Genomic DNA, 16,993 nt, shown 5'->3' on the forward strand with positions numbered 1-16,993 from the left:
ACACTGGCCGCTGGGCTGGAGAGTGGGGCGAGGTCCCGCCCCCTCCGGGCGCTATGATATGATTGGCTAATCCGGATCTGACGTGTTGGCCAACTGGGAACCATGATTGGGTCCCTAGATGCCTCAAGAGAGGGAACATCTAAGCCGAGCCTCCCCTCCAAGCAGATGCAGCGCCCCCAGGAGCAAGGGAGGGGTCGCCGTGGGCCCTTCTTAAGGCTTCTCCAGGCTGCGATACTTCTTGCGCAGCACGGACACCGGGTCCTTGAAGAGCACTGGGTCCAGACGGAGGCGAGAGGACACCAGGGGCATGTGGCCGAACCCTGCTGCCACCTGGTTGATGCAATCTTGGTTTAAGGGCTGCGGCGCAGGTTCGGACCCGAGGCCCGCAGGCACCTAAGAAGGGAAGGAGAAATGTGTCGAAGGATTTCGGTCCTTCCGAACCCAGCCTCTCCCCGCCCCCTGCAGCAGAAAGCATTCGGGTTGGCGGGTGAGAGGGAACCCTCCCTCCCTCCCTTCCCAGTGCAAACCAGCCCCCTTCCATCCTCACCAGTGGTGGTCTGCCTTCCTGGTGCCCCTTCCCATAGGGCACCTTTATAGGGGGCAGCTTGGTGACTGATGCTACTAGGAAGTTCATGAGGACGTCCACACAGGTGGGTGCGTCATCTGCCAGGCTCCTCAGAGCCTTGGACAGGGAGTAGGTGAAGAGGGTGTGGTAATACCTGGGTGAGGGAGGAAGACAGGAAGAGGTTGCAGCCCAGGCACCAGTTTCCCCGTCCCATCCTCTCTTTCCCTTTGACCCTAATCTCCAAGCCTCTTGAGAAAACCCTGCTCCCCTCTCTGAGCCCTGGCCACTTCAGAGAACTCCCACCTCAAGCACTAACTGCTCTCCACTGTTCTGTGCTCTGTGGCTTGTCTGCAGCCAATGGAGTAGTCCCTGCCCCCTCCTCACAGCTCCCTGGGGCTCCCACCCCAGGCTCTGAGGCATGAACTCAGCCAGAATGCAGGGGAATCAGCTGGTTCCCAGGCCATCAAAAATGGCAGCCCAAAGCCAGCTTCTGGAAGGACACAAGGACAGGATTAACCAGGCTGAGGCCACCCAGGTGAGCCTTGCTTCACAGAGCCCCCTACAGAACAACCTGGGCCCTGCAGACATTAGGGGTCTCATCCACTCTACTGAGAATTCCCTGCACGAGGTTCCCTATTTGGTTTAAACATGTTTGGTTTATTTTTGTTTTTTTATCCTCACCTGAGGACATTTCTCCATATTTTGTTCAGATAGAGTGGGAGGGGGAGAGAGAGAAAGAGGAACATTGACATGAAAGGGACACATCGAGTGGCTGCCACCCGACTCAACCAGGGCCGGGGACAAACTGCAACCGAGGTACGTGCCCTTAGCAGGAACCAAACCCGGGTCTCTCTGGACCACAGGCCGACACTCTAACCACTGAGCAAAACATGTTTGGTTTAAAACTTGTTTAAGGAACTCCTCTAAAGAGGCCCTCCAGAATTTAGTCCCTGCCCCAAGCGTGGGGTGCACATTTATTTTTTTTTAATTTATTAAAATTTATTTTCTTTTATCATTTGATTATCACACCAGCCCTGTGAGGTGAATACATTTTACAAATGAGGAAGCTGAACCTCAAGAGATGGGACATGGCAGATCTGGGCCTTGAACCTGGATCTCTGGGTTCTAAGCTGACTGCTGTATTCACTCCCGTGCTATCCTGCTCTTGGTGTAAGGAGGGAGTGTCTGGCCCTCTGATCCCAGTGCCAGGGCTACCACCCGTACCTATGGTAGAAGGCAGCAGAGGTGAGGACCATGGAGAATTCATTGGCCCTCTCAGCAGTGTAGCCCCAGCCACCCTGGGCCTCGTCCCAGAAGTGGCTCCATGTCACAAAGCCCACCATGCGCTCTGGGAAGCTCTGCCACACCGCAAAAGCGAAGTCCACCTGGGGAGATATTGACATGAGGTGTGAGGAAGGAACATCCAGTGATGAGGCCAAGCCAGCCTGGCTGAAGGGACTCAGGAGAGGAGATAAGAACATAAAAGTTTCCAGGGGATGCTTAGGGGAACTTTTTCAGCTGGGAGCTGAAAAAAAAAAAAATGTTTTCGAAAGATTTTATGAAAAGCTTCTGTTGGATTTCTAAGGAGGAGGCTGAGTGGCTTGCTGGGGTGGTTTCAAAGGCAAATGGCTGGACCTCTTGACATCTGGCCCTCCCAGCTCAGGGAATCGGAGGGGCCTCCAGGGCCCTGTGGCTCAGTCCCCACCTACACTGGGCCCAGTCCTCACCTCACTTGTGGAAAGACTGCTGTGGGCATCGAGGCTGAGGATGGCATCGGTGCTGATGGCACTGTACGGGAAGAAGCGGTCACTGACCTGCAGTGGGAGGGGGGTGAGGGCAGCTAAGCGGTGGGAACCTCCCCAGGCTCCCACAGTGAATGTCCGAGGATCTGCTAAGCAGGAGTCCGGCAGGCATGGTGTGAAGGGAAGGCATGAAAATAGTAAGCCTTCCGGGAACTCGAACCTGAGGAACTCCTTTTACCTCTCTGGAATCCAGTTTTCCTTTTTGGTGAAAAGGGGCTGTTGGTGCTAGGGGCCCTTTCAGTTTTGACATCTCAGGATTGCTCCCTTATTTCATTGGATGCTCACCTCAACCCTGGAAGGGTTTGTCAAACATCCTTCATTTGAAAGAAACAGGTGCAGAGATAAAGGGACTTGCCCAGAACCACACAGCAGACAGGTGGCTCATACCATCCCAGGTTCACAGAAGATACTCCCCTCTGGCCCATTTGCCATGTTTCCTCAGGATCCCAGGTTTCTCCTCAATCCCTCATCTGAAAATCCAAAGTACTCCCAGCTCATAAAACCCCATTTCTCTGGAAGCACAATTCACAAGGGCCAGGGATGGAAGAGAATCATTCCTATTAGGCCTGTAGCCCAAACCTCCTGTCCAATTTCTTCAGGCCCATCGTGAAGTCCAGCTTTAGCTCGGGCCCAAGTAAATGCCCTCCCCCGTTCCCAGCCTTCCAGGGCTGAGCTCACCCCTTCCACGCTCCTCCCCATCCCTTACCTTCCTGTGCCCCTTGATGACTATCAAGGGCACTACTGTCTCAGGCCACCTGGGCGGGAGTGGCTTGTCATTGCTCCAGAGAACCAAGATCTAGGAGGAAAGGGTGCATTACTGAAGTCTGGAGCAGAAAGAGCCCACGAGCCATCTTTCTCAGGATGGAAGAAATATTGGGTGAGCAGCTGTATACGTGTTTGGGAGAAGAGCTTAGTTGGAGTCAAGGTCCTTTGGTTACTGCCCTGTTGTTGCCTCCAGGCTTCTGGAAGGCAGGAATTCCAGTGACAGGAAGGTAGCTTTCTGTGGCGTTAGAACTCAAGAGAGTTCTAGTGGTGGACCCCTAGCCTGGGTCCTGACCCCATATCCCATCCCCATGTTGTCTCGGAGATTTTCATTTTCTTCCTCCTGTTTCATTATTATTCCCAGCCCAGCTCAAATGTCCCATCTTTGTTGCCACTCCAGCCGTGTCCTGGCTGAGCTCACTGCTTCCCCCTCTACAACAATCTAGAGTCTAGCTGGCTTCTCTGGAAATGGCATTTGACAGTCCGGCGCTGGGAAATGCAAAGTGAATCTGAATCCCAGGGCAAAATCCTTTCTCGCTTTTCCTCTGCATCCTCAGCATCAAGCCCAGGGCCTGGTGCTCAGAAAGTGACTGCTGGGTGAATAAATGAGTGAACACAGATGTTTATTTCTCCAGCCTCCCCAAGAGACACCTACCTGCTTTTCAGATGGAGTCATCACTTTCCATGGGGGGACAGAGAGAAGGTGGGGGGAAAGTACAAGAAACTTGGGTCTTAAAGAAGAAGGCAGTAAGGGCCCTTGAAAGTCCTCCCCATGCCTCCACTCCCCCCAAAATGGGTGGTATCTTTAGGGTTTATGTGTCTTCACGGGCACTGCCCTGTCCTCTGCCCCCACCCTGGATTCCAGGACCCCGGCTGGCAGGGGGCAGACCTGGGCACAGTGCTGGGAGCCTGCCACTGCCTGGATGAGCTTCAGGGGGGGCTGGCCTGGGGCCCCCACCCAGATCAGGGCGCTGAACCTGCCTTCAGGGCGAGAGCCTGGGGGAATGAGACACAGGCTATTAGAGTGAGAGGGGACAGAACCCCCTGATGAGTGACCCAGGTTGGGGACCCTGGGAACCAGGAGAGATGTTGGGGACTTGGGAAGGGCCTTGGTGGGACTCTATGGTTGACACTTGGAGGAACTTGGGGAGAGTTAATGAGGGGACTTAAGGTTGTCCCATCCCCAGGCCATACCCTGCTGTAGGTGATAGAAGGGAAAGTCCGAGGGACTTGTGGAAAACATGGGCAGGGTCAGGAGTGCCCCCGGGGGGCTATTCCACAACAGTGTCGGGTGAGCAGATACTCCAAGGATCCGGTCCTGAATAATCTGCAAAATGAGAGCAGGCTCTGTAGAGGGAGTGGCCAGGGTGGCAGTGGGCGGGGTCTGAGGAAGTGAGGACCTGGTGTGTCCTGGAACTTTCCCTGTCAGGCTATGGAGGAGGATAGGGTGGTAGCTGCATCACCCAAATCCCTGGAGACAGAAGGGTTCAGAAGTCCAGAGTACAGGGCACTTGGAGATGGTGTCCAGAGTTGGCAGATGTTGGTGAGCTCGCTGCCTCCCTCTCCTTCCTCACTCACAACAGACATCACAGCTGATGACATTCTTTCCAGACCCAGAACCCCTCCCAACGCAGTGCGGGGGCAGCCAGGACCTATCAACTGGAGTTGGTACATACTTTGGAATCTATTTGTCACAGCTGTCCCTCTCCAGAAGGGGAACCTGGGGCCAACACTGGGGAAGAAATTTACCCAAGAGCTCCAGTCTTACATTCATCCCAGAAGCATCTTTAAGAGGGAAGCCCAGACAAGGCAGAGGAGGCACCCAGGCAAGGCAGAGGGGGCACCCAGGCAAGGCAGAGGGAGCACCCAGGCAAGGCAGAGAGGGCACCCAGACAAGGCAGAGGGGGCACCCAGACAAGGCAGAGGAGGCGTCAAGAGGGGCAGAAGCCAAGTGCCAGAGGCCCTACCAGGCGAGGCCCCCTTACCTCTAGAGTGGTATGGATGACCTTCTCCACTGAGGAGAAGTAGGTATCCCACAAAAACTGGGTCTGCTGACGCAGGGCCAGGACCCGCGTGGGTGGCATCTCCTGGAGGGCAGCCAGGACCTGGGCCACAGAGGGAGAAAAGGAGAAGGCATGCCCTAACTGACCCTGGGGTGGGGACACCTGGGGTTGGAGGTCTGGGAACCAGAAGGCCTCTCTCCATGGTTCTCCAGAGTTAGCAGTAGCCACCCCAGGCCAGGTCCCAGGTAACAGAGCATCAAGAGTTCAAGGGTCACAGAGGGCTGAATTTAAATGCCATTTAGTAACTGTGACTGTGGACAAGCTGCTTAACCTCTCTGAGTCTATCTCCTCATCTATAAAGTGGGGGTGATAATTGCACCTGCCCTGTAGAGTGGTTGTGAGGATTAAGTTAGTACACACTGAGTTCTCCTCACATTGTAGAGGTGCAGTGAATGGCAGGTATTACTAACTCCCTCCACCATTCTCACTTCTTAGCAGATTAAAGGCTCACACATCTGTTTTTCAGAGCTGGGCAAAATTAGTTTCATCAGATGGAAAAGCCACTGGGTCTTTTCCTTTGCCAATCAAAGCCCCATGGAGACACTACAATTTGGGATTGTGTGTGTGTGTGTGTGTGTGTGTGTGTGTGTGGTCTTCCCTTAAATTGGATATTTAAGTAGTCATGGGCCAGTGGGGCTGAGTCAATGGAGTTCTCCTGTTCTAACTCATTCCATTGTACAAATGGGGAAACTGAGGCTGAAAGAGGCTCAGGACTTGCTCTCAGAACCCTCCGGAGTCTGCCTCTTTCTGATCCTATGGAGTCCCAGAGGCTTGGAGCCGGGGGCAGAGGTGGGGTGCCAAATCATCAACATACCACATAGAGGGGAGATAGGAATGAGGACTGAGGCTCCCCTGGGGCTGGGATCCTGGGGTCCCTCCCATGTCCTGGGTCCAGTCCCCGCTCGTAGGCAGGGTCCTCCGCTACCTGAAGTGGAAGCCTCTCATCAGCTACAATGGCCGCCTTGGTCCAGTCGATGACCTCGGAGAAGGGCAACTCCCAGTGTGGGCTGAGAAGCACAGGGATGCAGCCAGCCTGGGAAGAGGGGTGTCACTGGGGTGCCCAGGCCCACCCTGCACACACTCACCCACCTCCCAGTTCCAAGTCAGCAGCTGCTGCTATTGGGGGCAAGGAGCAAAGAGGAGAGGAAAGTGGTTTGGGGAGTGTGGGTGTTCTGCAGAGGGCGAGATGAACATGGCCGCTGGCCCTGAGTCCCAGGGTAAAGGCTCAAAGGGCAGCTCGCTTCTCCTTCCCATTGGCCTGGGACCGGGAGAACGCTGGCAGCTCAGGACTGTGGGGGCACAGGATGGGGGATGCCCACGTTGGGGTTGTACCTGCAGGGCTTGGAGGAAGTGCGAGGCGCCAGGACCTGGGATGAGGCAGAAGATGGCATTGGGTAGCGATGCCCTAGGGTGGGTCCTAAGGAAGGACAGGAGGGGTCCAGCACACATGAGGCCCGAGACAGCTGCCCTTCCCCCCACCTGGCTCCTTCTGTGACACCCCAGCCCCCATACCAACACTCCCAGATTCACAATGTACAAACACATCGTGTTCTCGTATGTTAGCAAACACTCATGCATGAGCAAAGCTACACACTGATACACAAGCACCAGCATCACACTCGTCCCACACTCACACCTGGGCTGGGAGGCAGGTGCCCTGGGTCCTAGCTCTGCCCCTGCCCTTGCTGGCCTTAGACACCTCCCTTCTCCTCTCTGGCCCAGTTTCCTCACTTCAAGATGGGAGGCGGCAGGATCTGACTTTCCAAGGCCCAGTCTGACTTGGACCCACACGTGTGTGCCCTCCCGCGGCTCTGCCACACACGGAATCTCAGGCAGCCCTCACCTGAGTGGCGGCTCCACGCCCTGCCCTCCCCCATCCTGAGAGGCCAGGCCATGAAAGGCTCCTCTGTCACAAGGTGGGCTGGGCCCCCAGCCTGGAACCACACAAGAAGCTGCTGTCCAGAGGCCCTCCAGCCCAGGACAGGCATCCTCTGTTCCTCTGCGCCCCACCCCCACTCCAGGGCCACACTCAGGCTATGTGCCTGTAGGGTAGGGGGGCAGTCATTGCCTCCTCAGAGTCACTTCCCTGGGACTGCCCACCCAGAGAAGTAGTGCCCATGACCTAGCCGCTGGGCGGGAAGGGGTGGTGCGGGCAGGGCTTCTGGGCTCACAGCATGCTCAGAGTAGGACTGATGAATAGCCCAGACGTCCCAGGGTCCTCCTGAGCCACAGCCTGTCTGGTCCTACATCTGAACCTTCAAGAAGCAGTCCTGGGAGTCCGTAGTCAGTCTCTGGACCAATCCTCACTGAACAGATGGGGAGACTGAGTCCCGCTCAGAGAGGAGCTCGGGGTCTCAGCAAGGATTGGGCAGAGCCGGAGCTAGAATCAAGGTGTGCTAACTCCAAACCCTGGGTTATTTGAACCACCCAGGGCTGCTGCTAGGGTCTCCCAGAGGACCTCTGCCTTCTTCCTCCAGTGCTCAGGTGTCCTCCAGGCTGTCCCTGGAAGAAGCCACAAGTTAAACAACAGAACACCTTCCACTTCATTAAAAGGGGCAACACCAGCCAGCTGTACCCCCTCCCCCACCCCAGTAAAGCCTTAAGGGACTGCAAATGCCTAAGGTTCAGGCTTCAGAGAACCCAGAAACAAAGAGCCTGCTGAATGAACCACCCTACTCAGTCCTCATTAGCCTCCACTGTTTCCTCTCTTTGCAAGTCCTTCTACCTCAGCCCGGAGCATCCCTCCCCTGCCTCGCAGCCCGAGGAAACCTACTTGATCTTAATGTCTAAGTTCAGACATCATTTCCTTCAGGAAGCCTTCCCGATTGCCCTAGAGATGCTCCCTCCCCTCTGCTCCCATAGGCCCTGTGTGCACTGCTGTAGTAGTGAGCCAAGCTAACCTTTACTGAGCACACACTTTGTGCTTTACGTCCGTGACCTCAGTTCATTCTCACGCAACCCTACGAGATGGCAGGCATGTGATGTTAGTATCCCGTTTTACAGATGAAGAAACTGAGGCCCACCTAGCTCTGAAGTACAGGGCCCAGGCAGGCATCTTGCACAGCCTCTCTCTGCTTCAGTGTGTGTCATAACCATGGACTTGTCCGTCTCTCCTACAGGACTGAGCTCCACGAGGACAAGGCTGTGACCTCCCTCATCTCGGTATCTCCAGGGCCTAGCAGAGCGCCTGGAGAATGGGCACTCAGTGGGTGCTAAGCGAATAAATTCTCAGTGTGCCAGAGAGGCTAGACCCGGGACCAACGGACCCAATGTCTGAAAAGTGTTTCAGCACAAATTCTAGTAATGGAGCTGGTGGTGAGCAGCCAGTGGGAGGCCATTGGAGGTGGTAAGTTCCCCATCAGTAGAGGTGTGTGTGTGTGTGTGTGTGTGTGTGTGTGTGTGTGTGTGGCTGTGTTATAGAAGGATTACTGTGGTAACTGCCAAAGAAGCCTTTGGGTTCTGTGACCATGCAAGGTGCTTGCCAGGGCCTCAGGGCCTCAGTGCCAAGGCTGGAGTCAAGGTGGCCCCACCGACCTTCCCATGCCCCAGCCTCGTGGCGCCTCTGCCATAAACACTTCATGAGAATTATATTTGATAACTGTGTTGATATAAAAATGAACGTATTAATATTATATATGAAAATGTTTTCTTCTACCTCAAAGTTCATATTTTTTTCTCCTGATTTTGAAAGAAATGAGAACATTTTCATAGGCTCCTAAAAGTATCATGGGTCCTAAGCACTGCACCCCCTGTGCCTAGCGGAGACGTTTATGCAAATAAACAGATAAACAGCGGGAGAGCACGTGCACGTGCTGCTGGTACACACAGAGCCTCAGACAAGACACAAGACCAACTAGCTGCGGTGTCTGGTTCCAGAAGGAAAACGAGGTGGCCAGAGCGGGCGCTGGGAGGGAGTTTTTACTGTGTACCTTCTTGTGCCTTTGGAATTTTGTACCATCTGAATGAATTCCCTATTCATAAAAATAAATAACAATTTCAATGAGCGGAGGCTTATTCCAAAGCAACAGGAGACTGTTCAACAAAGGTGGAAAAAACATGGGCTTCAGAGCCAGAAGTGCAGGGTTTAATCCCAATGCCAACTGCCTGGTCAGAAACAGGAGGGAGGCTGTGGAGAATCAAGGAGCTTGTCACTGAAGGCCCTTGGCTGGCTCCCTGCACCTCTCTGAGCCTCAGTTTCCTGTTCCCAGAAATGGGAATACTCGAAGGGTGGGCAGAGGATCAGGCATGCCTTACGTAAGGTGGCTGGCTCCGCACCTGGCCCAGGTCAAGCTTTCCCAAATACATGCTTCTTCCCCTCCCCCCCTGCCTGCCAGTTGCGTGAATGTGGGTCAGTGGCAGGGACTGAGAATCGCCTCTTTCTCTGGCCAGCAGTATATTCAGGCCACCATCCAGGGGCTGCCCCCGTGGCTGTAGGCCTCCCTCTATCTCTCTGTCCCTATACTGTCCGGCTCGCTCAGGCAGCTAGCTGGCACTCCGGGGAAACTGAGGCTCAAACTACCCCAGAGATTAGAACTCCTGTTACCTACAGGTGGGCTGAAGCCAAAGACAAGTCCTTGACATTCAGAGGACAATATTAGAGCCTACCAGGCATCATACCTACTGTATGCAGGTCCTGAACTTTCAGTTTCTCAAAGAAGTTCAGGCTGCAACCGCTTTCAGATTCACCAATAACCGATTGCATTTAGCAGCAGCTAAAGTCAGCGGGAAGCGCTTTCTGTAAGCGGGAATAGCTAAGTGCCCAGTCAGAAAATGACGCGGGAACGGTGCGTGGAGAACCTTGTCACCAAAGGTGAGCTCTGAGCTTGAGGTACCTGGGGGATCCTGGCTTTTCGGGTAACTGCCAAGGATGCCTGCTAGGGGGTGAGTCCTGGCAGAAAGGCTGAGGGGGCCCTGGCTGTGGTGCTCCCTTGAGGAGGGAAATGGATTCATTCCCACAAGTGCCCTTTGGCTGAGACAAGCCCCAGAAGCCCCAAGCAGGGGCAAAAATGGAGGAATTCCTGGGAGGGAGGGAGAGCTCAGAAGAGCCCATGTTGCTCCAACCAAAAACAGGAGGTGCCTGGGGGAAGGAGCAAGGGAAGGATGATAGATTCCAACTCAGGTCTGCCCTGGGAGATGGAGAGGGAACCCTCTGCTTCAGGGGCGCTGGACAACCTCAGTGGGATTTTCATTCTTGTCTGCCCAGCCAGCCTTTGTATACTGCTGGCCTCCTGGGGGTGCAGAGGGGTTAGGGCGCTTAGGGGTTAATTGCTCTATCACCTAAGGTATGTCACCCCAACTAGCCCAGGTAGACAGAAGTTTCTAAACAAGTATTTCATGTCCCATAGGCCCTGATGCCCCTTATTTGTATTCAGGACTCTCACTGGCAGGAAATTCTTCTGTAAATCTAACCTTATTCATATTTGCTGTAACTAAAGGCTATTTGCTTGAGAGGTTAATCCCCAAATTGAAACATAGAAGCAGTTTCTATCTGTGACTTATCTCCATGGCTCTGAGGCATTTGATGGGGTTGATCATAAACTCTTTTTATTTATTTTTATTTTTTTTATTTTTTCCTCACCCGAGGATATTTTTCCATTTTTTGTACAGATAGAGTGGGAGGGAGAGAAAGAGAGAGAAACATCGATGTGAAGGGACACATCGAGTGGCTGCCACCCTCACGACCAACCAGGGTCAGGGACAAACTGCAACCGAAGTACGTGCCCTTAGCGGGAACCGAACCCGGGTCTCTCCGGACCGCAGGCCGACGCTCTAACCGCTGAGCCAAACTGGCCAGGGCAATCATAAACTCTTAAAACTCAGAATTCTAATGCTGAAGGCTTTGGAGACTGGCAATTCTGAATTAAAATACTGGCACACTCTTTCTGGCTGGCTGACTTCAAACAAATTACTTAACATCTCTGAGCTTCAGTGACTGTACACAAACAGTGACAGCAATTGGTATTATCTTATTATAATCATTATTTATGAAAGTGCTTAGCACAGAGCAAGCACTATAGAAGTATATGTTAAATAAAATATTAAAATTGAATAAGAGAAAAAGAATAAGAGTGAGTTATGTTTTATGTTTTTAAAGATCCCTGAGGGAGGCCCTGGCCGGTTTGGCTCAGCGGTTAGAGCGTTGGCCTGTGGTCTGGAGAGACCCGGGTTTGGTTCCTGCTAAGGCCACGTACCTCAGTTGCAGTTTGTCCCCGGCCCTGATTGGGTTGTGTGGGTGGCGACCACCCGATGTGTCCCTTTCATGTCGATGTTTCTCTCTCTCTCTCTCTCTCCTTCCCACTCTATCTGAACAAAATATCGAAAAATGTCCTTGGGTGAGGATAAAAAAAAATAAAAATAAAAAAATAAAGATCCCTGAGGGAGGACTCCAAAACCTGCCTTGGATACCTCTTGCAGCAAATCACCATCTTGCTGGTAGTGCTTTCTGCTGTCTAACTTGAGTCCCTCCTGCTGTAGATGATTCTTCCATCTCAATCCTGCCCTCTACCCTGGCTTCTAGGCTCGCTCCCGTTACATATCCCTCCCATCCAGCCCCCAAGGAGAAAGTCCACTTACTGCTCAGATCCATGGTTCTGGTCACAGTGCCCATCCCAGGGGCAGGCAGAGGAGTTGGTACCTGCCGTGCGCCACCCACCCCTCTCCTCCGCCAGGGCTAGCAGAGCGACCCCGGGATGGGGGCTGTGCTGCTGCAGCTGGCCAGGAGCCCCACCTTGAAACGGGTGGGTTTCAGGGAGAAGCGGGAGGGCCACGTCGAAGCCAGGCCGGAAGGCGTCCACTGTGGGGCTGGCCTCGGCCACCATCGCCTGTCCCAGTTGGAAAGTCCAGGAGCAGGAGGCTGGGTGGAGCCGGAGAACCAGATGGTTCTGGCCCTCGTTCCATTCCGGGGGCACCAGGCTGCACTGTCCAGCTGGGGCATCCAGGCTGAGGACGTGGAGGCAGGCCTCGGTAGGGCTGACAGTGTGGTAGCGGGATCCCTCAATGGAAGCCAGGATCTTGAGCTGAGTCTCAGAGACGGGTCCAGCCACTGGATCCATGAACACCTTGAAACCACCACGCTTGCACTTCGAGGCGTCAAAGCAAGCTCCCCAGTTGCAGCTGCCGCCATGGGGGGCTTGAAGAGACTGAGGGGCATCTTCTGGGAGCTCCCCAGGCTGGGAGAAACTCTGCAGAAGCTCTGCATCCAGCCAGCGGGGCCAGCCTTGGGGGGCCCCTGCCTGAGGCCTGGTGGGCACTGCCAGACGGAGAAGGGGAAAGATTCCCAGGAGGCCAAGGAGCCAGGAGGCCAACAGTGCCAACCAGAGGGACTTCCTTCTCCACGACTGCATGTGGCCACCCACAGCCAGGGCTGGGGGATGCAGGAGAAGCAGGGCCGGAGGGTGGGCCACTGGAGCTGGGATCAACCTATTTCTGTGCCCTTATTGTATAGATGGGAAGACTAAGGCTCATCAAGAGCAGGCTGCCTGCGTAGGGTCAAACAGTAAGTCACCAACCAGGCACAAGGAGACCAGGTAGGACCCAGCTTTCTGGCCTTGCCTTCCAGCAGTTGGGACTCTGCTTCCGTGGCGTTTGGACAACCAAGCCAGCTTTTGCTCTTCCGGCAGGACCCTCTGCCCCTGGGCACTATTTAGGCTGATGCAACCTCTGTCCAGACTGCTAGACTGTGTCCTTCTGCCCTTCTGGCTGAACTCCCTGACCTGGCCCTCAGTGGAGAGGATTGTCTGCCAGGCCATGGGGGATCTGTCAGGACTCCCACAAGAGGTGGCTTGGCCAGGGTGCAGGGCTGGAAGGAGCAGGGTGATCTCTCCAATCTTCCCCCTGCCCGAGCAGCCCCAGAGCAACCCTGGCCACCCTTGTGCCTGCTGACAGGCACTCCTTGGCTTTGGGCCCTGCGGCTGAGCTAAAATTAGACCCTGTGCCCCGTGTGGGCTATCAGGGTCAGCTGAGGTCAAGGCCTGGGTGCAGCTGGTGCCCCCTGCTTGGGGGGCCAGGAGGGCTCTCGGTCTTGGTCCTCTCCCCTCCTGCCGCAGTCTCCGACTCAAGCAGCTCGGCCCTTCCTCCTCCAACCTCTAGAAGCTGGCCCTGCACGCTCTGGCTTGGAGCTGTCACAGCGCAGAGGTCAGGAGCCCTGCATCTACACCCTGCCCCATGGTCCCCAAGCACTTAAGATGTGTCTCCTCGGTTCCCTCTCCAGGCAATATCTGGCCAGTCTAGATCTGTCTCCTAGTGGCAGCCTGGCTCCTCCCCTGCCAGCCCCGATTCCATTCGCTCCTGGCTGGGAGGCAGGGTCTCCACTTAACCCCTTCCAAACCAGAATTCTTGATTGCTAATAATAACCAGCAGGGACCACACCTCAGTAGCCACAAGCTATCATAGCCTCTGTCTATGAATTCTCACATCAACAAGGCAGAGGCTTATCTCTGTCGCTTTTTACAGAAAAGAAAAGTGAAACTCAGGGAGGGGATGTTATCCTTCTAAGGAGACTCAGCTAAGAGGCAGGATGGGGAATTTGAACCCTGAGCTCCTGACCCTAATCCTTAGAGCTTCCCATTGGTCACCCCAGCTGGGGGTCTGGGTGTGGGAGCCTAAAAATCCGGTGATATAACATAAGTGGGGTGTTAAGTGGCTGGGTGAGGGTATTGGGCAAAGTGCTCCCAACTATTTCATCCAGCTCTAGCCTTTTCAGGCCCACTGCTGGCACCTCTCGGTCAGGTGCACAGGTCTGCCCTTGCCTGGAGCTCCGCAGGGCAGGTCTTGATGCTTCTTCCAGTCCATATGGGAAGATCTTCCTGAGGTTGAATTTGACTCTCCATTAGTCCATGCCCATTGGAGCATTCTCTTGCTCAGTTCCTTGGTCTGTGCTCTGTGAGAGGAGTCAAGAATGGGTGATATCACACACTGAGGAATCGCTGGGGTGATGGGGGAGACAGACCCTGGCTGCCAGGAGCCTCAGTCTCTGATGAGGGAGGCCACAGGGAGCTGGCAGAACCAGAACGGGAGTGAACTCGGTCTCTGTCCTCTCATCTCCACAATGGCAATAATGATAATGATACCTGCCATGAGATGGTTGCCAGGTGAAATCCAGGACATCCCATGCACATCTTTCAACAAGTGGCAGCCTCCTATCCTCCCTTGGCTTCCTCTGACCTCAGGGCACCGCTATGGGAATGTTTGCCCTCAGCGGGCAGCTGGTCTGAGGGTGGGGCACAGTTCATACTGTTAGATAAAAATTTTCACTTCCATGGCTGAAAGTCTTTTTAAAAGAAAGGGTTTATTGGGCCATTGCTAGCAAAAAGAAAAGGAGGAGGAGAGGGGGAGGAGAGGGGGAGGGGAGGGGAGGGGGAGGGGAGAGGAAGAGGCAGGGGCAGGGGCAGGGGAAGAGGAAGGGGCAGGGGCGGGGCAGGGGAAGGGGAAGGGGCAGGGGCGGGGCAGGGGCAGGGGCAGGGGCAGGGGCAGGGGCAGGGGCTGGGGCAGGGGCAGGGGCAGGGGCAGGGGCAGGGGAAGACCGGTCTTGGAGCAAGGAGTTTAAACTACCAGCAGCATGGCGAGGTAGGAGAGACAGCATGTTCGTCATCCTGGAGTTCTGCAAGCCTTTTATACACATGGAGTAGGAGATGGAGTTGGACCCGAGCCCTCGAAGGATTACATTAGCCATCAACAGAGGGAACGAGAGAAGGTGAAGCAGGGCCAGTTCTGGGGCAGGTGCAGCAGAGTCCCCAAGGAAGAGGCGTCCACTTCCATGGGTTAGCTGTGGGCAGCAGATTGGAACATCTGTGTGTAAATAAGAAGCAGAGGCTCCTGGGGTTCGATGATCATGGGGAAACAGCCACATGGTAATTAATCCTGAATTCCAACAGATACACAGGAATGCGAACGTTTTTGTCAGAACTGGTCCACAGCTATTAACAGGCTAACTGTTCTGTTTCTTTCTTTAACTTCTCAGCCGCTGTGATTTAAATTTAGAACACCTCAGATTTTTTTTGTTGTTGTTATTATACTCAAAAATGTCCTTAAAATGGCCAACAAAGGGGGAATCTGGCCTCCGCACCACAGGGTCAGTCACTGGTGGACTGACAGCCCCTGGTCAGGTTCTCTCTGGAAGGAGAGGCCTTTGCACACGCTGCTTACTGCTCCTGCCTGCGTGCGGTCCCTCCCTTGCTGGGCCAACTCCTCGCCCTACAGGAATCAGCTGAGGGCTCCCTTCCTGCGGGAAGCCTCCCGGCCTCTCCTCCAGCTGGGTTAGGACCCTCCTCTAGGTTCTCGTGCCATTTCTTCATCCCTCTATACCCAGGCACATTCATCCATTCATCCAACCAATACCGAGTACTGAAGACGAGCCAAACTTTGTGCCAGGCACTGGGAATACAACACTGAAGAACAGTCCTAACTGTCATTCATATTACACTTACTATGTTTGTTCATTTAATCCTCTTCTATGGGGGTGACAAAGGAGATACTATTATTATCCCCATTTTACAGATAAGGAAATGGAGGCCCAGGGAACTTTAAGTAACTTGCCTAAATCCCCACACCTTCGCCAGAATCTGGAGCCAGAATCCTTTAACCACTGCACCATTCTACCTCCTGTGTGAGACAGACATGGCCCTAGTTCACTGTCCCAGGGAAAGAGAGACCAGTAACCAGGCAATCACAGAAGAAGGGGCCAGAGAAGGTGTCTGAGGCAGTGACACCCTCCCTAAAACCTAAAGGATAACAATGTGTTTTCTACACGTTGTGGCTGCCCATGTGGGAACAGACAGGAAATAGCACGGACAGAGGCAGGGCCAACTTTTTTACAGGTCTGTCATTCCCTCAAGACATTCATTCATTCATTCATTCATTCATTCATTCATTCACTCATTCCACACTTGATGGGGACAGGCAGGTTCTAAGGGCAGTGAACAAAGCAAACAAAATCTTGCCCTCAAAGACCTCACGTTCCAGGGAGAGGAAATCAGCAATAAACAAAACAAATAAAGAACTATCTTGTAAAAAAAAAAAAAAAGAACATATCTTGTGTTATTTTTCAAGAAGTGCTATACAGAAGGGGAGGGAAAAATAAAAATAAATAAATTAAATTAAAAAAAAAAACAACAGAAGGGGAGAGACTGCAATGTGAAATGGGCCAATCAGCCCTGGCCAGTTTGGCTCAGCGGTTAGAGCGTCAGCCTGCGGTCCAGAGAGACCTGGGTTCGGTTCCCGCTAAGGGCATGTACCTCGGTTGCAGTTTGTCCCCGGCCCTGGTTGGTCGTGCGGTGGCAGCCACTCGATGTGTCCCTTTCACGTCAATGTTTTTCTCTCTCTCTCTCCCTCTCTCTCCCTCCCACTCTGAACAAAAAATGGAAAAATGTCCTCGGGTGAGGATAAAAAAAAAAAAAGAAATGGGCCAATCAGGCTGGCCTCACTGAAAGGTTGACATTTGTCCGCGGGTGTGACTCAGTGGATTGAGCGTTGTCCCATGGACTTAGAGGTCCCAGTTCGAATCCTGGTCAGGGCACATGCCCAGGTTGCAGGCTCGATCCCCAGTGGGGAGTGTACAGGAGGCAGCCGATTGATGTTTCTATCTCTCCCTTCCTCTCTCTCTAAAAAAGCAATAAAAACACATTAAAAAAAAAGAAAGGTTGACATTTGAGTACTATCTTGGAGAGGGGAGGGAGTGTGAGTGGGGTATGTTTTTAAGGGAAGGTAATTCCAGGTGGGGAGCAGCCATGGCACAGGCTCTGGGGGGGCGGGGTGGCTGTTACATGGGAGGTGTGATCTGATCTGACCTTGTTTTCACAGCACCC

The 16,993-nt window shown here is 53.8% G+C and overlaps 1 protein-coding gene across 1 annotated transcript; it reads right to left on the reverse strand.

Moving 5' to 3' along the window:
• Positions 1 to 210: 210 nt before the first annotated feature.
• EXTL1 (exostosin like glycosyltransferase 1) lies at positions 211 to 12,535 on the reverse strand. The gene is made up of 11 exons (XM_036257266.1): positions 11,766 to 12,535; positions 6,525 to 6,609; positions 6,118 to 6,225; positions 5,115 to 5,234; positions 4,324 to 4,456; positions 4,019 to 4,125; positions 3,074 to 3,163; positions 2,293 to 2,379; positions 1,790 to 1,950; positions 548 to 719; positions 211 to 393 (listed from the first exon to the last, which is right to left on the reverse strand). The coding sequence occupies exons 1-11, from the start codon at positions 12,533 to 12,535 to the stop codon at positions 211 to 213; spliced, it is 2,016 nt and encodes a 671-aa protein (XP_036113159.1).
• Positions 12,536 to 16,993: the final 4,458 nt, after the last annotated feature.

Source organism: Molossus molossus, unplaced genomic scaffold (assembly GCF_014108415.1).
Source record: "Molossus molossus isolate mMolMol1 unplaced genomic scaffold, mMolMol1.p scaffold_m16_p_12, whole genome shotgun sequence".
NCBI classification, from domain to species: Eukaryota; Metazoa; Chordata; class Mammalia; order Chiroptera; family Molossidae; genus Molossus; species Molossus molossus.